Source organism: Mytilus galloprovincialis, chromosome 13, assembly GCF_965363235.1.
Source record: "Mytilus galloprovincialis chromosome 13, xbMytGall1.hap1.1, whole genome shotgun sequence".
NCBI classification, from domain to species: Eukaryota; Metazoa; Mollusca; class Bivalvia; order Mytilida; family Mytilidae; genus Mytilus; species Mytilus galloprovincialis.
The window spans coordinates 39,292,514-39,319,886 of record NC_134850.1 but is presented as its reverse complement, the minus strand read 5'-3'; the positions used below and the strand labels follow the sequence as shown (position 1 = coordinate 39,319,886).

The following is a 27,373-nucleotide window of genomic DNA, read 5'->3' as shown; positions in this document are numbered from 1 at the left end:
ATTGTTCAAATAACCATGAACATATCAAATTTTATAAAAAAAATAACCACCACAGCTATTTACAGGTTCACGTACTGCATTTTTTGAACACAAGTAATCATCAATTAATTACATTTCTTCACATTTGTAGTTGAACTTTAGCCTAAAAAAATAACTCTTATAAAAAACCAGCACCTTAAAATGGAACATCCAGTGGTTGACTCAGCATATTGTCTTTCGGGAGAGAGAAAAAACAAATATTCCTTGGTCGTGGGCAATGATTCCTTAATGCGGGGATCACACATTGCCGATTATTGCTCCCGTTTGAGATCAGACAGCAATAAGACACGAAAAGTGAAAAAGTCGGATTACTATCCTCAATTATCTGGAATGTCCTATCATTGTCTGAACGCAGTCGTTTAAATTCGTAACAGATAGGCTACGGGTCGGGTATGGTCTTGATAGTTCGGCGAAGCACCGGACATTTAGGTGCGTCCCGTAACATTCGGGGAAACTCAGCTGACTTTGTCTAGCCGGATGACAAGCGTGACTATGTCGTGGCAGATTCTGCTGTATCGGATAAAAATTCTAACATTGTTCTGTGTTTTCTGGACGGTGTCCTGTGGAACGGGAATGATCTGGAGAAATTTTTCATTGATGTTTTTCTGCCGATTGAGTCCAGATTGCATCCAGATCTAGTCGATTTCAAACCGTCTTTGCCGAAATCGTTCCGGAACAGTCCTGTTATTAATACGAAATTCGCCAATGATACCCACCTCAGAGTCCCGACAATTACAGAATACAATACGACTGAGACCAGACAAAGACGTTTGCAATGAGATAGAGAGGATCGTGATAGAATTCCGTTCCGACAGTACCTGATCATCCCGAGTATGTCGACAGTTTTCGAAAGGATAACTTCTGTCAGCGTCGGTTCACTGTCTGGTCACTGTCTGATCTCTGTCGGATTACATTCGGTAGAATCGGGATGCAGTTGTGACCAATTTGGTCGAATTTTACTTTGCGAAAGATACAAATCGGATTAGAAGCGGATTGAGAACGGGATTATCGTGAAAAAATTCTCTTGGAAACGGTTGAATATCGACGCTTCCTGAACAATATCTGATTGTTGTCATGATTAATTAATTGAAGTTTGAATTTCTTTCCACGATTCACAGGATCTTGATCAGACTTTTGACAAATTTTAATTGGGAATGGTCCTGTCAAGGACGGCAGTAAAAATCGTGAATGTGTGATCACAGCTTTAGCGAAAATATATCAACCCACATTGAATTGTAATTTCATTAAGTAAACAATCAATGTCAGTTTTTAATTCTTATACCACAATAATTATATAAAACAATACATCTTAAGTAAACAATTATCTAATATTTAATACCAAACAACCATTTGGGTTTACGATTGCATTTCTTTTTTTAAAGAAAGCAACTTGTTTCTTCATCAATTACTTGCAAACAGACATAAATCCAAAAATCAGGTTATAAAATTCTAGAATTGATCCATCACTTACCTACTTCTATTTCAATTAATGAATACTTAGCATGGGTATAAATTAGCTGCGAAAACGTAGCTCTATTGTCCTTTGAAAAAATTTTTGTCTATGGGCCGCAAATATCAAAAATCATCAAAAGGACCTTAAGAGCTACGTTTTTGCAGCTAGGGTATAAATGATAATAATAATAGAAACAAATGTTTCTCATTCAGTTAGTGATTCCTTAAAATAGAAATTGATTGACTGAATTGTGCAATTTCTGTTTTACTTAATCAAACTGTTTTATGAAAAATTCCAGAAGAAACGTTCCACAACAAAGTGTTTGGTAAGACAAATACCAAATCAGGATTTCACAGAGCCTCAGTTTGAAGTATCTATCCATGCTGGTGATGACAGAAGTGGTATCAGGTTATACCTGGATGTCGGAACTGTACCTGATGGTAGAGATGTATTGGACAAGAGAGAACTGGGAGGACCTGCAACAATATTGTCAGAGGTTTTTAAAAAAAATTATTATGTTGAAGTCTAACTTTAATGTAATTTTCAAGTATTCTCTATTGCTTGTGCATATTTTTGCTTCTTTTTTTTTATATAATGCGAACCCAATTATACCTTACCACAGATTCACTTGATAGTTACTGTCCATTTAAAATTTTGGCAGCTCTTTTGTCCCATTGAACAAAAACAACAGGTATTGTTCGCTGTATAGTTTATTCTGGCGTTTTGCATTTGCGCTTCTTTTTTTCCAGGTATATTACAGGTGAATGCTATTTTTATGTATTATCATAAATCTCTTCCGTTATAGCAATTGTACAAATGTTATGAATTGTCAGTCAATTCAGATAGCCTTTTACCAATGTCACTCAATAAAAAAAAGGATGTGGTATGATTGCCAATGGGAAAACTCTCCACAAGAGACCAAAATGACACAGAAATTAACATTTATAGGTAACCGTACAGCCTTCAACAATGAGCAAAGCCCATACTGCACAGTCAGCTATAAAAGGCCCCGAAATGACAATGTAAAACAATTCAAACGAGAAAAATAACTGCCTTCTTTATAAAAAATGAATAATTGGTCTGTATACTCTGTGCGCAGCCCAACAGACTGGATTTTCCTCCAACAGTTCTGAGCCTGTATAACCTCGGCCACAAAGGAAAGATGTTTTTGACGGCAGAGATTGCAAATTATTTTCAACAATACTTCATAACACTTTTGCTTGGAAGAAGGCGTATTTTAGAGGTACACAGTTTCCAATTTTACATCCGTGTAAAGTAAATAACTGATACATGTATCATAAAAGTATTTAGGACAGCACTTAAAAGTTTCATCTATAAATATTTTAGATATATCATTGCAAAGACATTGAAGATTGAGGTGTGTAGAAAAAATAAGTATATGTTTCTCACTATCATTTGCAATGACCTTCTGATATGTATGGCCAGTATTTATTCATCTATGTTAAACTGTAAATGAAAATAGGAGCAATTATAAAATTGGGGCAAATGAAAAAAAGGCAAATTTTAAAAATCGGTGCAAATGCCATATGCCTGTTTATTCACTGGGACCTTGAAATTTCTTCTAAGAGAAATCTATCACTAATTGATTAATTTACCTGAGTTAAAAGTTTATCTGCTTATATTTTCTCTTAGAAGAAATTTTAAAGGTTCCAGTGAATAAACTATACAGAGAACAATACCTGTTGTAATTGTTCAATGGGACAATATCACTGCCAAAAGTTTAAATGGACAGGTAACTATCAGGTGAATCAGTGGTAAGGTATAATTAGGTTCGCAATAATACCTGAAAAACTGTATTAGAAAGTTACTGAAATAAACAAAAATGATCATCAAAACAAGACCTGCAAACTAGTTGGATTAGTGAAATTGTTTGACAAGCCCTTATTAGAGTTTTTGCCCATAAATAAATTGGGTTTTTTTTTTGGTGTAAAGGTAGGGTTAATTCCCAACTGGCAATTACTAGTTTATAAGAGTGGTATATCTGGGCATAAAAATGTCTTTGGATGCAATTTAGATACATTAAAATTTTTAATCTTAAATATTATATTATCAAAATTGCCTTCATCAATATTCCCTTCTTTTCCAATAGAAACTCACTGTTTGTGCCATTTGTGAATAATGATCTGCCAAAAATGGATCTAATAAAAGTAATAAAAAACTGGTTTGCTGTCTATTTTCATAGCCTCTTACATGTCCATAATGCAATGTACAATTTGAATAAAAGCCAAAAAAACATAATAGGATAGTTTACAGGAAAAGCAGGTATAGGGTCCAGACCAAGAGGCATAATGTGTTGGTTTCTTGTGGTAAATAAAAGTCTTGATTTAGAAGAAGAAAAATGTTTTAATAGGTTTTGAAAGTATCTGGTGTACCTCTGTACTTCACTGTAACTGCTGAGAATGACTCTGGTCAAAAGTCTACAGCTTCCTGTTATCTATCAACATATGATGTAACCCCACCTGGTGGGAGAATTGATGAAGATTACAAGACAACCAGTAACCCATCAGTTATAAAAGCTTCAGTGACTGTTTATGAAGATTCAGAGCTTGTAGAAACAAAAGTGGCAATGGGTTATGGAAAAGACATATGGGGTGAACAGATTGTTCCATGGCAAGATGTTGAACTTGACCAAAGCACTATAAATCATATTACAGCAGGTAATTTGTATATGTATCTCTATGTATTCTAACACCCATTTAGACACCAAAAATATATTACAAATAGATGTTGAATAATGAATACAAAAAGTTGATAGATATTCATAACATTTAACATCAATCCTTCATCTATTCATCAAACAATTGCTTTTTTAGCTCACCTGGCCCAAAGGGCCAAGTGAGCTTTTCCCATCATTTTGTGTCCAGCGTCTTCGTCCGTCGTCCATCGTCCTCCGTCGTCATTAACTTTTACAAAAATCTTCTCCTGAAACTACTGGGCCAAATTAAACCAAACTTAGCCACAATCATCATTGGGGTATCTAGTTTAAAAAATGTGTCCGGTGACCCGGCCAACCAACCAAAATTGCCGCCATGGCGAAAAATAGAACATAGGGGTAAAATGCAGTTTTTGGCTTATAACATTTAGAGCAAATCTGACAGGGTTATATTGTTTATCAGATCAAGATCTATCTGCCCTGAAATTTTCAGATGAATTGGACAACCCGTTGTTGGGTTGCTGCCCCTAAATTGGTAATTTAAAGGAAATATTACTGTTTTTGGTTATTATCTTGAATATTATTATAGATAGAGATAAACTGTAAACAGCAATAATGTTCAGCAAAGTAAGATTTACAAATAAGTCAACATGACGAAAATGGTCAGTTGACCCCTTTAGGAGTTATTGCCCTTTATAGTCAATTTTTAACCATTTTTCGTAAATCTTAGTAATCTTTTACAAAAATCTTCTCCTCTGAAACTACTGGGCCAAATTAATCCAAACTTGGCCACAATCATCTTTGGGGTATCTAGTTTAAATAATGTGTCCGCTGACCCGGCCATCCAACCAAGATGGCGGCCATGGCTAAAAATAGAACATGGGGGTAAAATGCAGTTTTTGGCTTATAAGTCAAAAACCAAAGCATTTAGAGCAAATCTGTTATAGAAAAAATTGTTTATCAGGTCAGGATCTATCTGCCCTGACATTTTCAGATGAATCGGACAACCTGTTGTTAGGTTGCTGCCGCTAAATTGGTAATTTTAAGGAAATTTTACTGTTTTTGGTTATTATCTTGAATATTATTATACAACCGCAAAATTTGAAAAAATTTTCGTCGTATATTGCTATCACGTTGGCGTCGTCGTCTGCGTTGTCGTCGTCGTCGTCCGAATACTTTTAGTTTTCGCACTCTAACTTTAGTAAAAGTGAATGGAAATCTATGAAATTTTAACACAAGGTTTATGACCACAAAAGGAAGGTTGGTATAGATTTTGGGAGTTTTGGTTTTAACAGTTTAGGAATTAGGGGCCAAAAAAGGGCCCAAATAAGCATTATTCTTTGTTTTCGCACAATAACTTTAGTTTAAGTAAATAGAAATCAATGAAATTTAAACACAATGTTAATGACTACAAAAGGAAGGTTGGTATTGATTTTGGGAGTTTAGGTCCCAACAGTTTAGGAATTAGGGGCCAAAAAGGGACCCAAATAAGCATTTTTCTTGGTTTTCGCACCATAACGTTAGTATAAGTAAATAGAAATCTATGAAATTTAAACACAAGGTTTATGACCATAAAAGGAAGGTTGGTATTGATTTTGGGAGTTTTGGTCCCAAAGAATAAGGGGCCCAAAGGGTCCAAAATTAAACTTTGTTTGATTTCATCAAAATTGAATAATTGGAGTTCTTTGATATGCCGAATCTAACTGTCATCACTGTGTATGTAGATTCTTAACTTTTGGTCCCGTTTTCAAATTGGTCTACATTAAGGTCCAAAGGGTCCAAAATTAAACTTAGTTTGATTTTGACAAAAAATGAATCAGTTAGGTTCTTTGATATGCTGAATCTAAAAATGTACTTAGATTCTTGATTATTGGCCCAGTTTTCAAGTTGGTCCAAATCGGGGTCCAGAATTAAACTTTGTTTGATTTCATCAAAAATTGAATAAATGGGGTTTTTTGATATACCAAATCTAACTGTGTATGTAGATTCTTCATTTTTGGTCCTGTTTTCAAATTGGTCTACACTAAAGTCCAAAGGGTCCAAAATTAAACTTAGTCTGATTTTAACAAAAATTGAAATCTTGGGGTTCTTTGATATGCTGAATCCAAAAATGTACTTAGATTTTTTATTATGGACCCAGTTTTCAAGTTGGTCCAAATCAGGATTTAAAATTATTATATTAAGTATTGTGCAATAGCAAGTCTTTTCAATTGCACAGTATTGCGCAATGGCAAGAAATATCTAATTGCACAATATTGTGAAATAGCAAATTTTTTTTTAATTAGAGTTATCTTTCTTTGTCTAGAATAGTAAGCAAGAAATATCTAATTGCAAAATATTGTGCAATAGCAAGATTTTTTTTTAATTGGAGTTATCTTTCTTTGTCCAGAATCAACTTAAATCTTTGTTATATACAATATACAATGTATATTCACTTTTTACTACCAACTGATAAATTAAAATAATCTTTACCATTCAGTGATAACAAGCAGTTTTTTTACATCTTAATATTTTATGATGTATTTAAATGAGTAGTTATTGTTGCAAACTCCATTAGAAATTTTAATTGAGATTAGTTTTGGAATAAGGGAAAGGGGGATGTGATCAAAAAAATTGGGTTCAATTTTTCTCATTTGAAATTTCATAAATAAAAAAGAAAATTTCTTCAAACATTTTTTTGAGAGGATTAATATTCAACAGCATAGTGAATTGCTCTAAGAGAAAACAAAAATTTTAAGTTCATTAGAACACATTCATTCTGTGTCAGAAACCTATGCTGTGTCAACTATTTAATCACAATCCAAATTTAGAGCTGAATCCAGCTTGAATGTTGTGTCCATACTTGCCCCAACCGTTCAGGGTTCAACCTCTGCGGTCGTATAAAGCTACGCCCTGCGGAGCATCTGGTTATAGATAGAGATAAACTGTAAACAGCAATAATGTTCAGCAAAGCAAGATTTACAAATAAGTCAACATGACCGAAATGGTCAGTTGACCCCTTTAGGAGTTATTGCCCTTTATAGTCAATTTTTAACCATTTTTCGTTAATCTTAGTAATCTTTTACAAAAATCTTCTCCTCTGAAACTACTGGGCCAAATTAATCCAAACTTGGCAACAATCATCTTTGGGGTATTTAGTTTAGAAAATGTGTCCGGTGACCCGGCCATCAAACCAAGATGGCCGCCATGGCTAAAAATAGAACATAGGGGTAAAATACAGTTTTTGGCTTATAACTCAAAAACCAAAGCATTTGAAGCAAATCTGACAAGGGTAAAATTGTTTATCAGGTCAAGATCTATCTGCCCTGAAATTTTCAGATAAATCGGACAACCTGTTGTTGGGTTGCTGCCCCTAAATTGGTAATTTTAAGGATATTTTACTGTTTTGGGTTATTATCTTGAATATTATTATAGATAGAGATAAACTTTAAACAGCAATAATGTACAGCAAAGTAAGATTTACAAATAAGTCAACATGACTGAAATGGTCTATTGACCCCTAAGGAGTTATTGTCCTATATAGTCAATTTTTAACAATTTTCATAAAATTTGTAAATTTTTACTAACATTTTCCACTGAAACTACTGGGCCAAGTTCATTATAGATAGAGATAACTGTAAGCAGCAAGAATGTTCAGTAAAGTAAGACATACAAACACATCACCATCACCAAAACACAATTTTGTCATGAATCCATCTGCTTCCTTTGTTTAATATTCACATAGACCAAGGTGAGCGACACAGGCTCTTTAGAGCCTCTAGTTGTCCATCCAGTCTTGTTAGCGCTCTTGCATGTTCAATTCGCTCTAGATTATTATGAAACAAACATGTTCACACTAGGACATTTAGATCGATTTAAACTAGATAGGTTCACTTTAGATTAGTTTAAGGGCTAATGTAATTGCTTTGAATCGATCTTCAATCGGTCTAAACTAAAACACCAAAAAAGAGGTAGTTTAGTTTGAATTGATCTAAATAGAATCAATCTAACTTTAAATGTGAACGCTTAGATCTAACTACATTCCTTGCTACACTTTTTAAAATGAATGAAGACTGGAATTTTAGATGAATCAGACAACCTGTTGTTGGGTTGATGCTACTGAATTTTAACTTTTAAGAAAATTTTGCTGTTTTTATGCCCCACCTACAATAGTAGAGGGGCATTATGTTTTCTGGTCTGTGCGTCCGTTCGTCCGTACGTTCATCTGTCTGTCCGTCTGTCCTCTGTCCCGCTTCAGGTTAAAGTTTTTGGTCAAGGTAGTTTTTGATGAAGTTGAAGTCCAATCAACTTGAAACTTAGTACACATGTTCCCTATGATATTATCTTTCTAATTTTAATGCCTAATTATATTTTTTAACCAATTTCACGGTCCATTGAACATGGAAAATGATAGTGCGAGTTTCAGGTTAAAGTTTTTGGTCAAGGTAGTTTTTGATGAAGTTAAAGTCCAATCAACTTGAAACTTGGTACACATGTTCCTTATGATATGATATTTCTAATTTTCAACCCAAATTAAACTTTTCACCCCAATTTCACGGTCTACTGAACATAGAAAATGAAAGTGCGAGTTTCAGGTTAAAGTTTTTGGTCAAGGTAGTTTTTGATGAAGTTGAAGTCCAATCAACTTGAAACTTAGTACACATGTTCCCTATGATATTATCTTTCTAATTTTAATGCCTAATTATATTTTTTATCCAATTTCACGGTCCATTGAACATGGAAAATGATAGTGGGAGTGGGGCATCCGTGTTCTTTGGACACATTCTTGTTAGCTCATATTTCTAAAACCAAAACATTTAGAGCAAATCTGACAGGGAGATAACTCTGTAAAATCAGCTAAACGTTTTAACCATGTTGTATTGTTAAGGAAATATTAAGCTTCTCAATGATCAAAATTAGTGTTTGTCAAACTGCTATATATAAAGTTTTATGAAAATTAAACGAGCCAAACTAATTTTAGTGGAGGTGTTGGGTACCACCTAAAGGTAGATGGGGTGTCTAAATTATAATCCATAGAACTTTTTTTAAATTTGCCAACATGTAGTTTATATAGTGCTTTTTACAAAATAATGATAAAAAGAATGGGTCAAGGGGCTTATTTTCACGCTACACAGTGTTCAAAATTGATAAATTTTGTATAGATTATGCATGGAAAAACCAATTTTCTGCAATAAAGCGTAAACTACACCATAGAATTTTGAGATAACATATAAGAAGATTGCTTTAATAGTATGCTTTCAGTTAAGAAAAAGAAAAATATGTGGTCACATGACCCGTTTTCTTGCTACATTCTATAACAGTTAAATTCCTAACATTCTATTGTAAAAGTACATTAATCTGAATTATCTGCCCTTGCATTTGAGTTGCCTTTCCTTTTGTGGCAAAGTTGGAAAATATTTAATCAGACAAAAGTTTTCTGTTTTTTGTTAAGAACAATTATTTATTGGTTTTGGCTTTTAACTAGCTGTCAGTAACTGCAAGTACTCTCAAATCGTATTTTCTTGTTAATTCGACCTGTTGATACTGTTTATAATGCTTTTTTGTTATTTTTTATTTATATGGATCTTGTCTGTACACCAGCTTTCATTATTTGTAATATCTTCAATTTTTCACTTATTCTTACAACATTTGTATAAACTTCAAGATTATAAAAAAACCGGTTTTTTAGCTCACCTGGCCCGAAGGTCCAAGTGAGCTTTTCCCATCACTTTGCGTCCGTCGTCCGTCGTCCTGCGTCCGTCGTCGTCCTGCGTCCGTCGTCGTCCTGCGTCCGTCGTCGTTAACTTTTACAAAAATCTTCTCCTCTGAAACTACTAAGCCAAATTTAATCAAACTTGGCCACAATCATCATTGTGGTATCTAGTTTAAAAAATGTGTCCGGTGACCCCGCCAACCAACCAAGATGGCTGCCATGGCTAAAAATAGAACATAGGGGTAAAATGCAGTTTTTGGCTTATAACTCAAAAACCAAAGCATTTAGAGCAAATCTGACATGGGGTAAAATTGTTTATCAGGTCAAGATCTATCTGCCCAGAAATTTTCAGATGAATCGGACAACCCGTTGATGGGTTGCTGCCCCTGAATTGGTAATTTTATGGAAATTTTGCTGTTTTTGGTTATTATCTTGAATATTATTATAGATAGAGATAAACTGTAAACAGCAATAATGTTCAGCAAAGTAAGATTTACAAATAAGTCAACATGACCGAAATGGTCAGTTGACCCCTTAAGGAGTTATTGCCCTTTATAGTCAATTTTTAACCATTTTTCGTAAATCTTAGTAATCTTTTACAAAAATCTTCTCCTCTGAAACAACTGGGCTAAATTAATCCAAATTTGGCCACAATCATCTTTGGGGTATGTAGTTTAACAAATGTGTCCGGTGACCCGGCCATCCAACCAAGATGGCTGCCACGGCTAAATATAGGACATAGGGGTAAAATGCAGTTTTTGGCTTATAACTCAAAAATCAAAGCATTTAGAGCAAATCTGACGGAGTGAAATTGTTTATCATGTCAAGATCTATCTGCCCTGAAATTTTCAGATGGATCCGACAACCGGTTGTTGGGTTGCTGCCCCATAATTGGTAATTTTAAGAAAATTTTGACGTTTTTGTTATTATCTTGAATATTATTATAGATAGAGATAAACTGTAAACAGCAATAATGTACAGCAAAGTAAGACCTAAAGATAAGTCAAACATGACAAAAATGGTCAGTTGACCCCCTAAGGAGTTATTGTCCTTTATAGTCAATTTTAAGCAATTTTCATAAAATTTGTAAATTTTTACTAACATTTTCCACTGAAACTACTGGGCCAAGATCATTATAGATAGAGATAATTGTAAGGAGCAAGAATGTTCAGTAAAGTAAGATGTACAAACACATCACAATCACCTAAACACAATTTTGTCATGAATCCATCTGCTTCCTTTGTTTAATATTCACATATACCAAGGTGAGCGACACAGGCTCTTTAGAGCCTCTAGTTGGTTATTATCTTGAATATTATTATAGATAGAGATAAATTGTAAACAGCAATAATGTTCAGCAAAGTAAGATCTACAAATAAGTCAACATGACCAAAATGGTCAGTTGACCCCTTTAGGAGTTATTGCCCTTTATAGTCAATCTTTAACCATTTTTCATAAATCTAAGTAATCTTTTACAAAATCTCCACTGTAACTACTAGGCCACAATCATCTTTGGGGTATCTAGTTTAAAAAATGTGTCCGATGACCTGGCCATTCAACCAAGATGGCCGCCACGGCTAAAAATAGAACATAGGGGTAAAATGCAGTTTTTGGCTTATAACTATGAAACCAAAGCATCTAGAGCAAATCTGACAAGAAGTTAAATTGTTAATCAAGTCAATATCTATCTGCCCTGAATTTTTCAGATGAATTGGACAACCCGTTGTTGGGTTGCTGCCCTCCAATTGGTAATTTTTGAAGAAATTTTGCTGTTTTTGGTTATCTTGAATACTATTATAGATAGCGATAAACTGTAAACAGCAATAATGTTCAGCAAAGTAAGATCTACAAATAAGTCAACATGACCTAAATGGTCAATTGACCCCTTAAGGAGTTATTGCCCTTTATAGTCAATTTTTAACAATTTTCATTAATTTGGTAAATTTATGTAAATTTTTACCAAATATAGTTCTCTGTTACTAATGGGCAAAGTTCATTATAGATATAATTGTAAGAAGCAAAATCGTTCAGTAAAATAAGAACTTCAAACACATCACCATCACCAAAATACAATTTTGTCATGAATCCATTTGTGTCCTTTGTTTAATATGCACATAGACCAAGGTGAGCGACACAGGCTCTTTAGAGCCTCTAGTTTCTAAAGTGAACATTGATTGGTTAAATATTTCTCAGTCATGTCCTGTGTTTGAATTTGTTTGTTAGCTTTTTGGTCATGAATGTTTGTCTCTAATATTTAATTAACTGTGCATTTGTATTCAGATATCGCAGATCAAATTTATTCGTTCATTGTTTAATCATACGTTTTTTGATTGAGTTAAGTCTGCCAATTGATATTTTATCGTATGTTTTTCTTTGTTGTGATGTTATGCTATTGTTTCAGAAAAAGGGAGAAGGTTTGGATCCATTAAAACGTTTAATCCCGCTGCAAATGTTTGCACCTGTCCTAAGTCAGGAATCTGATGTACAGTAGTTGTCGTTTGTTTATGTAATATATACGTGTTTCTCGTTTCTCGTTTTGTTTATATAGATTAGACCGTTGGTTTTCCCATTTGAATGGCTTTACACTAGTAATTTTGGGGCCCTTTATAGCTTGTTGTTCGGTGTGAGCCAAGGCTCCGTGTTGAAGGCCATACTTTAACCTATAATGGTTTACTTTTTAAATTGTTATTTGTATGGAGAGTTGTCTCATTGGCACTCACACCACATCTTCCTATATCTATAGATATGATAAACATGTCATTTTTAATATTGAAATGAAAGTTCTTACACATGAATTACCTACTACTCTAAAATTTTGCACATTTTATTAAAGATCTAGACCTTGTTTTCTGGTATTTCCAAATCCAAGATGGAGGAAGACACCCTATCTACCCTAAGGGCCAAAAAGGGGCCAAAGCAACCTTTTTCTAGTTTGCAGACAATAACTTGTGTTTAAGTGTATGGATAAAGGAAGGCTGAGATAGAGTTTGGGGCTAATTACTAAAAGGGGGGATTCAAAAAGGTGGGGGTCCCAATTTATTTATGGGGTTCATATTTTTTTCAAAATCTTTTAAATTTCGAAATTTTGAAAGTTTCAAGAAGAAATCTTTAATTGCACAGTATTGTGCAAAAGATATGTAAGATCTTTGACCACATCTATTTTGTGTCGGATATCTATTTTATGTGAAAAATTTGATCACAATACAAATTCAGACAGTATCAAGCTGGAATATTGTGTCTAAATTTGCCCCAACTGCTCAGGGTTCAATCTCTGTGGTCGTATCAGGTTGCTCTAGGCGAAGCATTTTATTCAATTCTATTATGATTTTTTTCAGAGTCTGATCCTCTTAATCGAAAGGTATTAGGGATGTTTACTAGCCCACGCCGTGGAAAGTTAGTTGGACCTAAAGCAGGCAAAGACTCCTCCCAACATACACCTGGAGATTGTGCCAGATCATGTGCTGATTTACCTCCTACCAAATGTATGAGTTTTAATTTTGACTCTACAGATGGAGCATGTGAACTTGTGGAAGCCATTGAAGGACATCATTTTAAAAGATCTAGATCAGGATATTTTTCCCATTATGAAAGATTAGGTGTTGGGAAGAGTAAACAATTTACCTTTGACCAGATACAGCTACCACACAACAAGATTTTCTTTGTGAATTTTCTTGTTAGGAATTATCTTGGATATACATCTATAATCAACACTCAAGGTGTCCTTGTTGATTTGACTACACCGACTACAGGTAATATATATATACACTATATTGCATAGAGTCTTGATAGGATTTACAGAATAGAAATTATAAAAATACAAAAGTTTTGTTTTGATTTAGTTCAAATATAACAGCTAGTACAATCATAAGCTCTTTGGCACTTTTTTTTTACAATAATAGATAACATATATACATGATAGCAACTATAACTGAGGCACAATTTAGATTAAAGCTTAAAACTTAAAATTATGCATAATTAATGTAAAGCAGAACATAAATTTAAGGTGTTAGCTAACTGCTTAAAAGTTTAATATTTTAGAAGTTGGAAGACCTGGATGCTTCATACTTTGTATATAGATACCTCATGTTACAAAGTTTGTGTCTGTCATATGTCCATTGTCCTTGACCTCATTTTCATGGTTCAGTGAATACTTAAAAAAAAGGTTCAGATTTTTTGTCATGTTTATTTCTTTCATGCCAGTCATACAGTTTTCATTTGACCTTGACCACATTTCATGGATCAGTGAACAAGGTTAAGCTTTCAAGGTCAAGTCCATAGATCAGACACTATAAGCAATAGGTCTTCTTTATTTGGAGTATGGAATGATATATGTCCAGCTGGCAGATATCATTTAACCTTGACAACTTTTTCATGTTCCAGTGGTCAAAGTTCAGTTTTGAGTTTTGGTCTTTTATTTCTAATACCACTATTCAATAGGTCAACTATATTTGGTGTATGGAAATATCGTATGATGTACATGTCAGTCTCTCAGTTTTATTTGACCTTGATCTCATTTTCATGCTCCATTGCTCAGTGTAAAGTTTTTGTGTTTTGTTCTGTTATTCTTAAACTATAAGAATAGATCAACTATATTTGTTGTATGGAAGGATTGTAAGATTTATATGTCTGTCTGGCAGGTATCATCTGACCTTGAACTCATTTTGGTGGTACATTGTTCAATGTTAAGTTCTCATAGTTAAGTTTGTTTCTTGGATACTATTAGCAATAGGTCAACTATGTTTAATACATAGATTGAGCTTGTAATGTATACATTTCTGTCTCGCATGATTCATCTGACATTGACCTCATTTTTATGGTTCATTGGTCATTGTTTTATTTTTTTCTCTGAAAAGTTTCCTTAGTTTTGAAAGTCAACATTACACTTTAACTCTGACAGCAGCAAATGTCAACAGATACAGGGTTCCATGGATTCCTAATCCTTTATGATTTTTTTCCCAATACATTCGATCACAATTTTTTTCAGGTTATATAAGAAATGCTAGTAGAGACACCCTTAAGCATGTTGACTGCCTGTCTCTCATCCCTGAAGAACACAGACCTGATTGGATTATTCGTTGTGATGGGACTAATCCTGATATAAAAAATCACAGGTATGTCATTCAACCATATTATTTTTACTCTTTCTTGTGTAGCAACACTGCTTAGATCCTTTTGCCCATCATATTGTTACAGTGTAGGGGTTAAGCTGTAGGTTTGTACATACGACTCCGTAAACACTCACTTCTACTTTCACGTTTGTCTTTTATTATTAGCCAACTTGAAGGCATATACAAAAACATTGGATGGACATTGTATATACTTTTATTGCAATGGTATGTAAAATAATGTTAGTAAGGTTTCTGGGAATGATAATATAGAGTTCGTCTTCACTGTTTGACCATGGGGGGTCCCCTCACTGAACGACTGTTCCCACCTTCTGTTTACCATTTGCATCACTATGTTTATTAACATCAGTGACCTAATGACCTGAGATCGCATCCAATCAGCAAAACATAATTTGACCACCATCTCTATAGGGGCACGAGACGTTTGTGGGACAGATGTATAAAAGCGAGTGCACAACAGTCTTCAAGTAGACTGTGGCCCACTACTAGGGCGTTCACTCCTGATACCAAGGAAATTACCAGACCAAAACCAAGTGTGCCGCAGTCATGCAACCCGTAAACGACATGTACCTTTAATTGTATGCATCCCCGTTGGATTAATGGACCAAACCATGATTGACCTAGATGTTTTACTACGTTTACTATGTTGTTGACAAACAATTAACATACCAAAAGGGGGGTCTCTGAAACTCTGAATATTTTATACTAAAGTTCTCTGGTGGGTTTTATGTGATTCATACATGTAAAAGTATTGGATATTTTGTATATAATAAATTGTAACTTAAAAGCTTAAATACATCTTGTTATCTGCTGTACATGTAATAAGTAAGTAAGGATTAAAAATAAGTTTCTGAGCTACTATATATCTAAACTAGTCCCTTAGCTGTTTTGTTGGTTAATGTCACCTAGTGCCTTGACCATTGTGCCAGCTACACTACCAGTATTTATTTAGTTAATAATTGACATCAGGGTTGACAGATCTATATTAGAATATACCAATAATATAATCACCAGTGTTACAACCTGAATTACTGCTTTTTACTAAGGGACAATTTCACAGTCCACTAAACATAGAAAATTATAGTGCAAGTGGGGCATCCGTGTACTATTGCCACATTCTTGTTTACAGTTAATATAATGCCATTTTTTTTTTTTTTTAATTTGTTGGTTTACAGAATCGCCAACCCTAGTTTTACCAATTTGCAGAATAAAAATGAAATTGACGTTTCATGCTTTTTTATTCCCGCCCAAACTAACAAATACATTATCCCTGAAATATAAATAAAATTAATCTTTTTTAAAATAAATGCTTAAAACACTAACTGAATTGATAACATGCTGTCACATGTGTTGTGAAAAAATAAATTTCAAAAATAATACCTATGTATCTAAAAATAGGCAAATCGATCACAACTGACCTTGAAATGTTGTTTGCGCAAATAATTTTGCGGAGCAAAACATATGTTTAAAAAACCCATTACAATAAGTTTGTTTCTCTTTTAATGCCCAACCTACGATAGTAGAGGGGCATTATGTTTTCTGGTCTGTGTGTCTGTTCGTACATTTGTTTGACCGTTCTTCGTCTGTATGTCTGTATGTCTGTCCCACTTCAGGTTAAAGATTTTGGTCAAGATAGTTTTTGATGAATTGAAGTCCAATGAACTTGAAACTTAGTGCACATGTTCCTATTGATATGATCTTCCTAATTTTAATGCCAAATTAGAGTGTTTACCCAAATTTCATGATCCACTGAACATAGAAAATGATAGTGCGAGTTTGGCATCCAGGGACACATTCTTGTTTTGTCATAATTCCGTAATATGTATCATCTCATAGATGAAATGGAACTGTCCAAACGTTGAAGTCGTCAAGTTAAAGTAATAGATATTCACAAACAATTTGGAATGTTCTTGTTTCATAGATAATGAAAAAAAAACTTGTCCATTTGGATATCAAAAACAGGAACTGATAAATCTGATATCCTAGTCTTTCCAGTTGATGAGTCTAATACGTTAATGACACGAATGTAAAGCTTTTTTTCGTACAATATGTTTGCAATTTTTATTTATTAGTTTTCGTGCTCTCTGAAGATCATTATTCACCAAGTTTCCCGAAATTGATAGAAAGCTATGCAGATCTAGTTTTTTTCTGGTTTGTGAAATGACGATTTAATTTCGTCTTTGTCCGTGCACAAAAACCCCTTTTTGGAAATTATATGACGATAGCATGCATTTTATGTTTATAACAGTTGAGAAATAATATTTCATAGAACTAGAATTTAAGAAATGATGACTAAATATCATACAAAACATATTGTTACAAAGCTGAAATATATTATTTTTTTTACATATCTTTTGGCCTTGAATGATTATTTTTTTTCACGACCAACTGACCCGACTTTTTCAGGTGAAAATTCTTCAAACCAACAAATTAAAAAACCCTGGCCTAAGATGCATTCAGAAATCAATTACTGTATCAACTCTGCATTGATATTTTGCAGACATGACCTTTTTTATGATCAGACATTGGAATCTTGTAAGATTAAAGTGTAATATTTTTTTTTAAATTTACAATATATATGCATAGATATTATGTGTAATTTGTACCTAAATGTATTGAATTAACTGTTGTAGATTGATAGTAGATGGCCCAGACTCCAAAGCAGTTTTCAATGGTTTGGAGCCAATGACAGATCTCCTGTTCACAAGACGTAACACATACATTACTGGTATTTATTTCTGGGAATAAAACTTATAGTGATATATACCTTATATGTAGGTGTTTTAACTTTCATTAGCTTATTATCCCTATTTGCATTCTGATTCATGGTATATTTTTATCTTCAACCTATACTAGTTAGAAGACGGGGGCATTATGTTTGTCTGTATTTTATACTGTTGTAACAGGATCAGGTCCCAGTACACAGTGGAGCTGAGTAGGGACTTGTCCTTGACTGTGTAGTGGAGTACCTGTTCTGGTTCGTATCTCTCAGATGCTTGTATTGGCTTTGAAAACAAATGTTTTTAAAGTTCAAGTATTATCATAACAAAGTACAAATTTAAATCAGCATCAAATTTCAAACAAATTCTACTAATTTACTTTACTTATGTTACTGTAAACAAGGACTTGTGTGGCAGTTTAACTACTGGGAGTATCTACAGATGGGTGCACTCCTAACCTGTACAGCAAGTTAACTTGATAACCAGTCATTTGGACTGGTCAAAGTTAACCTGTGACCGAATATGGGACTGCTCTGACCAGTCCTAGGACCAAAATCTAGTTAACTTGAAAAGCGGACTTGGACCTAGGACTGTTTTTATGTCTGCCAAAAAGTTAACTTGGAAACAGGTCCGCTATTGATATAAGTTAACTTCGAACCAGTCCTGTCATAAGTTAACGTAAGTTAACTTCGGAACCAGACGTCCTGTCATAAAGTTAACATAAGTTAACTTGGAAACCGGTCCTGCCACAAAGTTAACTTCTGCTTGAACAAATCCGATCAAAACCAGACCTGTTCCCAAGTTAACTTTTGACTGGTCTGGTCAACACTAAGTTAACTTGTAACCAGGACCGCTCTTCGTTGATTTAAAAAAAAAAATATTTTTAATATCTTTGTTTCGTAGTATAACATCGAAAATAAAGTAATTTGAAAATTAATACTTCCGTTTTATGAACAGGATTAAACACAAATAATTGAAAATAAGTACGCACAGAACGTAACACAAATTTATATGTGATCTGACAATCTATCTATTATAAAAACGATCTCGGTTACAATGATAACAGGCACTGAATATATATATATATTCCGAGATCAAATTCAATCATATTATGTATATTTTTGAAAAGAAGTATATTTGATGTTAGGTGTATACGTCCTTGTTAGTTATACATCCTTGAACTATGCAGCCACAATCAGCAATAGTTTAATTCATTTAAATAATGATTACAAATTTTTGTTCGCCTAAATTAAGGGTGCCAGCATGTCTTCTTTTTACTCAAAATACTGATACGTAACAAAATTTCAGTAGTTTTGATGCCTCCAGTTGACTTGTACAACAAAATTATTTGACCGCATCCACCAAAACTGACCATATATGCACTTTAATTTGTAAATCTATATACCCGCATAGTAAATCAGCCATATTTTTTATGTCAGGATTCAATGTATAATACAATCCTGACAATGGACAGCAAAATTGCAATATAATAATAAAAAATTTTGGTTCGATTAAATTTAGGATACCAGCATGTCCTCATTTTATTCAAAATATTGATACGTAACAAAATTTCAGTAGTTTTGATACCTCCAGCTGACTTGTACAACAAAATTATTTGACCGCATTACCAAAACTGACCATATGTGAACTTTAAATTGTAAATCTATATACCAGCATAGTAAATCAGCCTTATTTTTAATGTCAGGATTCAATGTATAATACAATCATGACAATGGACAGCAATATTGCAATATAATAACAACAAATTTTGGTTCGCATAAATTAAGGGTGCCAGCATGTCCTCTTTTTACTTAAAATACTGATACGTAACAAAATTTCAGTAGTTTTGATGCCTCCAGTTGACTTGTACAACAAAATTATTTGACCGCATCCACCAAAACTGACCATATATGCACTTTAATTTGTAAATCTATATACCCGCATAGTAAATCAGCCATATTTTTTATGTCAGGATTCAATGTATAATACAATCCTGACAATGGACAGCAAAATTGCAATATAATAATAAAAAATTTTGGTTCGCATAAATTTAGGATACCAGCATGTCCTCATTTTATTCAAAATATTGATACGTAACAAAATTTCAGTAGTTTTGATACCTCCAGCTGACTTGTACAACAAAATTATTTGACCGCATTACCAAAACTGACCATATGTGAACTTTAAATTGTAAATCTATATACCAGCATAGTAAATCAGCCTTATTTTTAATGTCAGGATTCAATGTATAATACAATCATGACAATGGACAGCAATATTGCAATATAATAACAACAAATTTTGGTTCGCATAAATTAAGGGTGCCAGCATGTCCTCTTTTTACTTAAAATACTGATACGTAACAAAATTTCAGTAGTTTTGATGCCTCCAGTTGACTTGTACAACAAAATTATTTGACCGCATCCACCAAAACTGACCATATATGCACTTTAATTTGTAAATCTATATACCCGCATAGTAAATCAGCCATATTTTTTATGTCAGGATTCAATGTATAATACAATCATGACAATGGACAGCAATATTGCAATATAATAACAACAAATTTTTGTCCGCATAAATTTAGGATACCAGCATGTCCTCATTTTATTCAAAATATTGATACGTAACAAAATTTCAGTAGTTTTGATACCTCCAGTTGACTTGTACAACAAAATTATTTGACCGCATCCACCAAAACTGACAATATGTGCACTTTAATTTGTAAATCTATATACCCGCATAGTTAATCAGCCATATTTTTTATGTCAGGATTCAATGTATAATACAATCATGACAATGGACAGCAAAATTGCAATATAATGACAAAAAATTTTGGTTCGCATAAATTTAGGATACCAGCATGTCCTCATTTTATTCAAAATATTGATACGTAACAAAATTTCAGTAGTTTTGATACCTCCAGCTGACTTGTACAACAAAATTATTTGACCACATTACCAAAACTGACCATATGTGAACTTTAAATTGTAAATCTATATACCAGCATAGAAAATCAGCCTTATTTTTAATGTCAGGATTCAATGTATAATACAATCATGACAATGGACAGCAATATTGCAATATAATAACAACAAATTTTTGTTTGCCTAAATTAAGGGTACCAGCATGTCCTCTTTTTACTTAAAATACTGATACGTAACAAAATTTCAGTAGTTTTGATACCTCCAGTTGACTTGTACAACAAAATTATTTGACCGCATCCACCAAAACTGACCATATGTGCACTTTAATTTGTAAATCTATATACCCGCATAGTAAATCAGCCACATTTTTGATGTCAGGATTCAATGTATAATACAATCATGACAATGGACAGCAAAATTGCAATATAATAACAAAAAATTTTGGTTCGCATAAATTTAGGATACCAGCATGTCCTCATTTTATTCAAAATATTGATACGTAACAAAATTTCAGTAGTTTTGATACCTCCAGCTGACTTGTACAACAAAATTATTTGACCACATTACCAAAACTGACCATATGTGAACTTTAAATTGTAAATCTATATACCAGCATAGTAAATCAGCCTTATTTTTAATGTCAGGATTCAATGTATAATACAATCATGACAATGGACAGCAATATTGCAATATAATAACAACAAATTTTGGTTTCGCATAAATTAAGGGTGCCAGCATGTCCTCTTTTTACTTAAAATACTGATACGTAACAAAATTTCAGTAGTTTTGATGCCTCCAGTTGACTTGTACAACAAAATTATTTGACCGCATCCACCAAAACTGACCATATATGCACTTTAATTTGTAAATCTATATACCCGCATAGTAAATCAGCCATATTTTTTATGTCAGGATTCAATGTATAATACAATCCTGACAATGGACAGCAAAATTGCAATATAATAATAAAAAATTTTGGTTCGCATAAATTTAGGATACCAGCATGTCCTCATTTTATTCAAAATATTGATACGTAACAAAATTTCAGTAGTTTTGATACCTCCAGCTGACTTGTACAACAAAATTATTTGACCGCATTACCAAAACTGACCATATGTGAACTTTAAATTGTAAATCTATATACCAGCATAGTAAATCAGCCTTATTTTTAATGTCAGGATTCAATGTATAATACAATCATGACAATGGACAGCAATATTGCAATATAATAACAACAAATTTTGGTTCGCATAAATTAAGGGTGCCAGCATGTCCTCTTTTTACTTAAAATACTGATACGTAACAAAATTTCAGTAGTTTTGATGCCTCCAGTTGACTTGTACAACAAAATTATTTGACCGCATCCACCAAAACTGACCATATATGCACTTTAATTTGTAAATCTATATACCCGCATAGTAAATCAGCCATATTTTTTATGTCAGGATTCAATGTATAATACAATCATGACAATGGACAGCAATATTGCAATATAATAACAACAAATTTTTGTTCGCATAAATTAAGGGTGCCAGCATGTCCTCTTTTTACTTAAAATACTGATACGTAACAAAATTTCAGTAGTTTTGATGCCTCCAGTTGACTTGTACAACAAAATTATTTGACCGCATCCACCAAAACTGACCATATATGCACTTTAATTTGTAAATCTATATACCCGCATAGTAAATCAGCCATATTTTTTATGTCAGGATTCAATGTATAATACAATCATGACAATGGACAGCAATATTGCAATATAATAACAACAAATTTTTGTTCGCATAAATTTAGGATACCAGCATGTCCTCATTTTATTCAAAATATTGATACGTAACAAAATTTCAGTAGTTTTGATACCTCCAGTTGACTTGTACAACAAAATTATTTGACCGCATCCACCAAAACTGACCATATGTGCACTTTAATTTGTAAATCTATATACCCGCATAGTTAATCAGCCATATTTTTTATGTCAGGATTCAGTGTATAATACAATCATGACAATGGACAGCAAAATTGCAATATAATGACAAAAAATTTTGGTTCGCATAAATTTAGGATACCAGCATGTCCTCATTTTATTCAAAATATTGATACGTAACAAAATTTCAGTAGTTTTGATACCTCCAGCTGACTTGTACAACAAAATTATTTGACCACATTACCAAAACTGACCATATGTGAACTTTAAATTGTAAATCTTAATACCAGCATAGAAAATCAGCCTTATTTTTAATGTCAGGATTCAATGTATAATACAATCATGACAATGGACAGCAATATTGCAATATAATAACAACAAATTTTTGTTTGCCTAAATTAAGGGTACCAGCATGTCCTCTTTTTACTTAAAATACTGATACGTAACAAAATTTCAGTAGTTTTGATACCTCCAGTTGACTTGTACAACAAAATTATTTGACCGCATCCACCAAAACTGACCATATGTGCACTTTAATTTGTAAATCTATATACCCGCATAGTAAATCAGCCACATTTTTGATGTCAGGATTCAATGTATAATACAATCATGACAATGGACAGCAAAATTGCAATATAATAACAAAAAATTTTGGTTCGCATAAATTTAGGATACCAGCATGTCCTCATTTTTTTCAAAATATTGATACGTAACAAAATTTCAGTAGTTTTGATACCTCCAGCTGACTTGTACAACAAAATTATTTGACCACATTACCAAAACTGACCATATGTGAACTTTAAATTGTAAATCTATATACCAGCATAGTAAATCAGCCTTATTTTTAATGTCAGGATTCAATGTATAATACAATCATGACAATGGACAGCAATATTGCAATATAATAACAACAAATTTTTGTTCACCTAAATTAAGGGTGCCAGCATGTCCTCTTTTTACTTAAAATACTGATACGTAACAAAATTTTAGTAGTTTTAATGCCTCCAGTTGACTTGTACAACAAAATTATTTGACCGCATCCACCAAAACTTACCATATATGCACTTTAATTTGTAAATCTATATACCCGCATAGTAAATCAGCCATATTTTTTATGTCAGGATTCAATGTATAATACAATCATGACAATGGACAGCAATATTGCAATTTAATAACAACAAATTTTTGTTCGCATAAATTTAGGATACCAGCGTGTCCTCCTTTTATTCAAAATATTAATCCGTAACAAAATTTCAGTAGTTTTAATACCTCATGCTGACTTGTACAACAAAATTATTTGACCAAAACTGATCATATGTGCACGTTTATTTGCAAATCTATATACCCGCATACCATTGTACCGAGTGCCTTAATGTCTTCTCCTGGCGCTCCTGTTCACATTTTAGTAGGACCGTAAATGTACACGTAATCAATAATATTGGAAAACCATTAATGCAAAAAATATTCTGAATAAATTGAGAATGTCAGAATTTCATCTCTTTATTCATAATAACAGTCACATCATATATATAGGAGTTCATGATGGTGTACGTGTAAAACAAAACTATTATGCCACATCATCAAAGTACCAACACTGACATGTCTGAATTTATTTGTACTATTTACAATGATTTAATAAAAAAAAGTATACGAGGTTCTCTTCTTGGAATCTATTATGTCGGTTGATTGATTTTGTTTATAGTTAAACGTCAAGTGGCAACTATTTCATTAAAGTGCGCATTGAGTATAATTTTAGGACGTCCCATATAAATATCGGCAATGACTAATCTCTCGATAAATCTGACGAATTTGACGAGATTGTTGATAGTTTTACCACATCGTATGCTTACGGACACTGTACAATTTCTGTTAGAATATTCTGCGGGAAATAGAATAGTAAATCCAATGCAAACAAGTTGAATATCAATGAAATATCCATGCAAGTATAAATTTATGCATAAAGTAAAATTTAGGAAGGGACAGGTAAACAACGGGGAACGAAGTAACGTAGACAATGTTGCCGATATCCCGTGATATAAGAATATTGTTCCGATGCGTTGGATAACCTTTCTATCCGCCTTCTAATAAAAAAAAAGAACTCTGTGTGATCGTATAGCCATTTTTTATTTATATAAAAATACATGTATATCAAATAAAAGAGAGCATTTGTATAATATCTAGTAGAGTCTAGCGAGTAAATAATAAATGATATCTGTGGAAAAACAATGCGAATGTTGTTTACATATTTTAATGAAAGCTCAAGTCTGATATGAAAACTCTTATAACGATAATCTGTCATAAGCAGACCTGTCCTCAGGTCTGGTCAATAGCAGACTTGTCCACAGGTCTGGTCAAAAGCAGACCTGTCCTCAGGTCTGGTCAGGAGCAGACCTGTCCACATGTCTGGTCTGAGGCAGACCTGTCCTTAGGACTGGTCAAAAGCAGACTTGTCCACAGGTCTGGTCTGGGGCAGACCTGTCCTCAGGACTGGTCAAAAGCAGACTTGTCCACAGGTCTGGTCTGGAGCAGACTTGTCGATAGGTCTGCAGCAGTCCTAAAAAAGCAGACCGTAGGTCTGGTCCACCAACGACGAAGTTAACTTGCTTGACTGCTTAAAAATTCTCAAGTTAACTTAGAAAGCAGTCAACAAGTTAACTCTAAGTTAACTTTTGTCAAGGTTAGGACCGCACCCATCTGTATAAAAAAAATCCTACCAAAATAAACTACAAAAAAGTCAAAATTGCATTCTTAAAACAATATAAATGAATTTAAGTTATTCTTGTTCACACTTTTTTTTTTTTTACAGCTAACTGGGATGGATTCATAGATAAAGAAAGTGGACTATTGGGTTACGCAATATTTGTTGGAAAGAGTGTCTGTGACGATTTGATACATCCACATTATGATCCACACAAACATCTGTTTGATATGTCCCAGTGGACTCATACTGCTACAATTAATCCTATTCCTGCTCCATATCAAACACTGCCAGGTAACGTGCTTTATCTTAATTTCAAAGGAAAATGTTGATAAGAATTTTAAGATTAATGCAGTATTGAAAATGAAAATTATGACAACATGCTTGATTGATCAGTATATATTTATGATTTTACTAACATAAGAATAAAAAGAGAAGGGTATCATATTCATTAGAATTAGTTTCCTTCGAAAGACTCAATTTAGGAGATAACTGTATTGTATTTTAAGCTCCGACGGCATCAATTGGGGATTTGATGGTCGCAAATTAAGTTTACTGGCGACGCGTTAGCGGAGACAGTAAACGGGTATTTGCGACCATCAAATCCCAAATTGATGCCGTCGGAGCTTAAAATACAATATTGTTATCTCCATTCTAATGAAACTGACAGAAAACAACGTTAAAACATGTATTTAAAATCTGTCATATGCCATCTGCGCTTGCGCGTACGTCCCATAGCATCAATTGTCAATTGATGCCATGTAAGAAAGTGACGTTATCCAATCAAAATGAACGTTACAAACGTTGTTGCATTAGAATCTGTGACTGAAATACTGACTGCTTTAAGTAATGCAGCATTCGATGGGAAAGCTTACCCCTATTGGCCCAAATATTAATGCAAATAAAAAGTTATTTTTATCAATACTAAGCTTTAGGGTGTTTAGAAAACGAAAATCAAAATTCACAGCAGCAATTTACCATGGCTAAATCTTTATGTTTTGTAAAAACATATTAGATTTTCCTTGGTTACATCACCTTTTCAGTATATTTTGGATTGGAAATGTATGCTTGCACACGAGAAACAACTCCATAATTGGTAAGAATATGTATGCAAGTAAATATATAATAAAGGTTTTTATACGACCGCAAAAATTAAAAAAAATTTGGTCGTATATTGGTATCACGTTGGCGTCGTCGTCGTCGTCAGAATACTTTTAGTTTTCGCACCCTAATTTTAGTAAAAACGAATAGAAATTTATGAAATTTTAACACAAGGTTTATGACCACAAAAGGAAGGTTGGGATTGATTTTGAGAGTTTTGGTCCCAATATTTTAGGAAGTAGGGGCCAAAAAGGGCCCAAATAAGCATTTTCTTGGTTTTCGCACTATAACTTTAGTTTAAGTGAATAGAAATCTATGAAATTTAAACACAAGGTTTATGACCACGAAAGGAAGGTTGGGATTGATTTTGGGAGTTTCGGTTCAAACAGTTTAGGAATTAGGGGCCAAAAAAAGGCCCAAATAAGCATTATTCTTGGTTTTCGCACAATAACTTTAGTTTAAGTAAATAGAAATCAATGAAATTTAAACACAAGGTTTATGACCACTAAAGGAAGGTTGGTATTGATTTTGGGAGTTGAGGTCCGAACCGTTTTGGAATTAGGGGCCAAAAAGGGGCCCAAATAAGCATTTTTCTTGGTTTTCGCACCATAACTTTGGTATAAGTATATAGAAATCTATGAAATTTAAACACAAGGTTTATGACAATAAAAGGAAGGTTGGGATTGATTTTGGGAGTTTTGGTCCCAACAGTTTAGGAATAAGGGGCCCAAAGGGTCAAAAATTAAACTTTGTTTGATTTCATCAAAAATTGATAAATTGGGGTTCTTTGATATGCCGAATCTAACTGTGTATGTAGATTCTTAATTTTGGGTCCCGTTTTCAAGTTGGTCTGCATTAAGGTCCAAAGGGTCCAAAATTAAACTTATTTTGATTTTAACAAAAATTGAATCCTTGGGGTTCTTTGATATGCTGAATCTAAAAATGTACTTAGATTTTTGATTATTGGCCCAGTTTTCAAGTTGGTCCAAATCGGGGTCCAAAATTAAACTTTGTTTGAT

At 33.3% G+C, this 27,373-nt stretch overlaps 1 protein-coding gene across 1 annotated transcript in view; it reads left to right on the top strand.

Annotated features, from left to right (window-relative positions):
* The window catches only part of LOC143057517 (uncharacterized), a 131,668-nt gene that overhangs the window by 30,022 nt on the left and 74,273 nt on the right, over positions 1–27,373 (top strand). The window contains exons 9-14 of the mRNA XM_076230828.1: positions 1,791–1,988; positions 3,864–4,170; positions 13,194–13,607; positions 14,843–14,969; positions 17,618–17,712; positions 25,362–25,547. Of these exons, the coding sequence (XP_076086943.1) occupies positions 1,791–1,988; positions 3,864–4,170; positions 13,194–13,607; positions 14,843–14,969; positions 17,618–17,712; positions 25,362–25,547 (1,327 nt within the window). The remainder of the gene's footprint in view (positions 1–1,790; positions 1,989–3,863; positions 4,171–13,193; positions 13,608–14,842; positions 14,970–17,617; positions 17,713–25,361; positions 25,548–27,373) is intronic.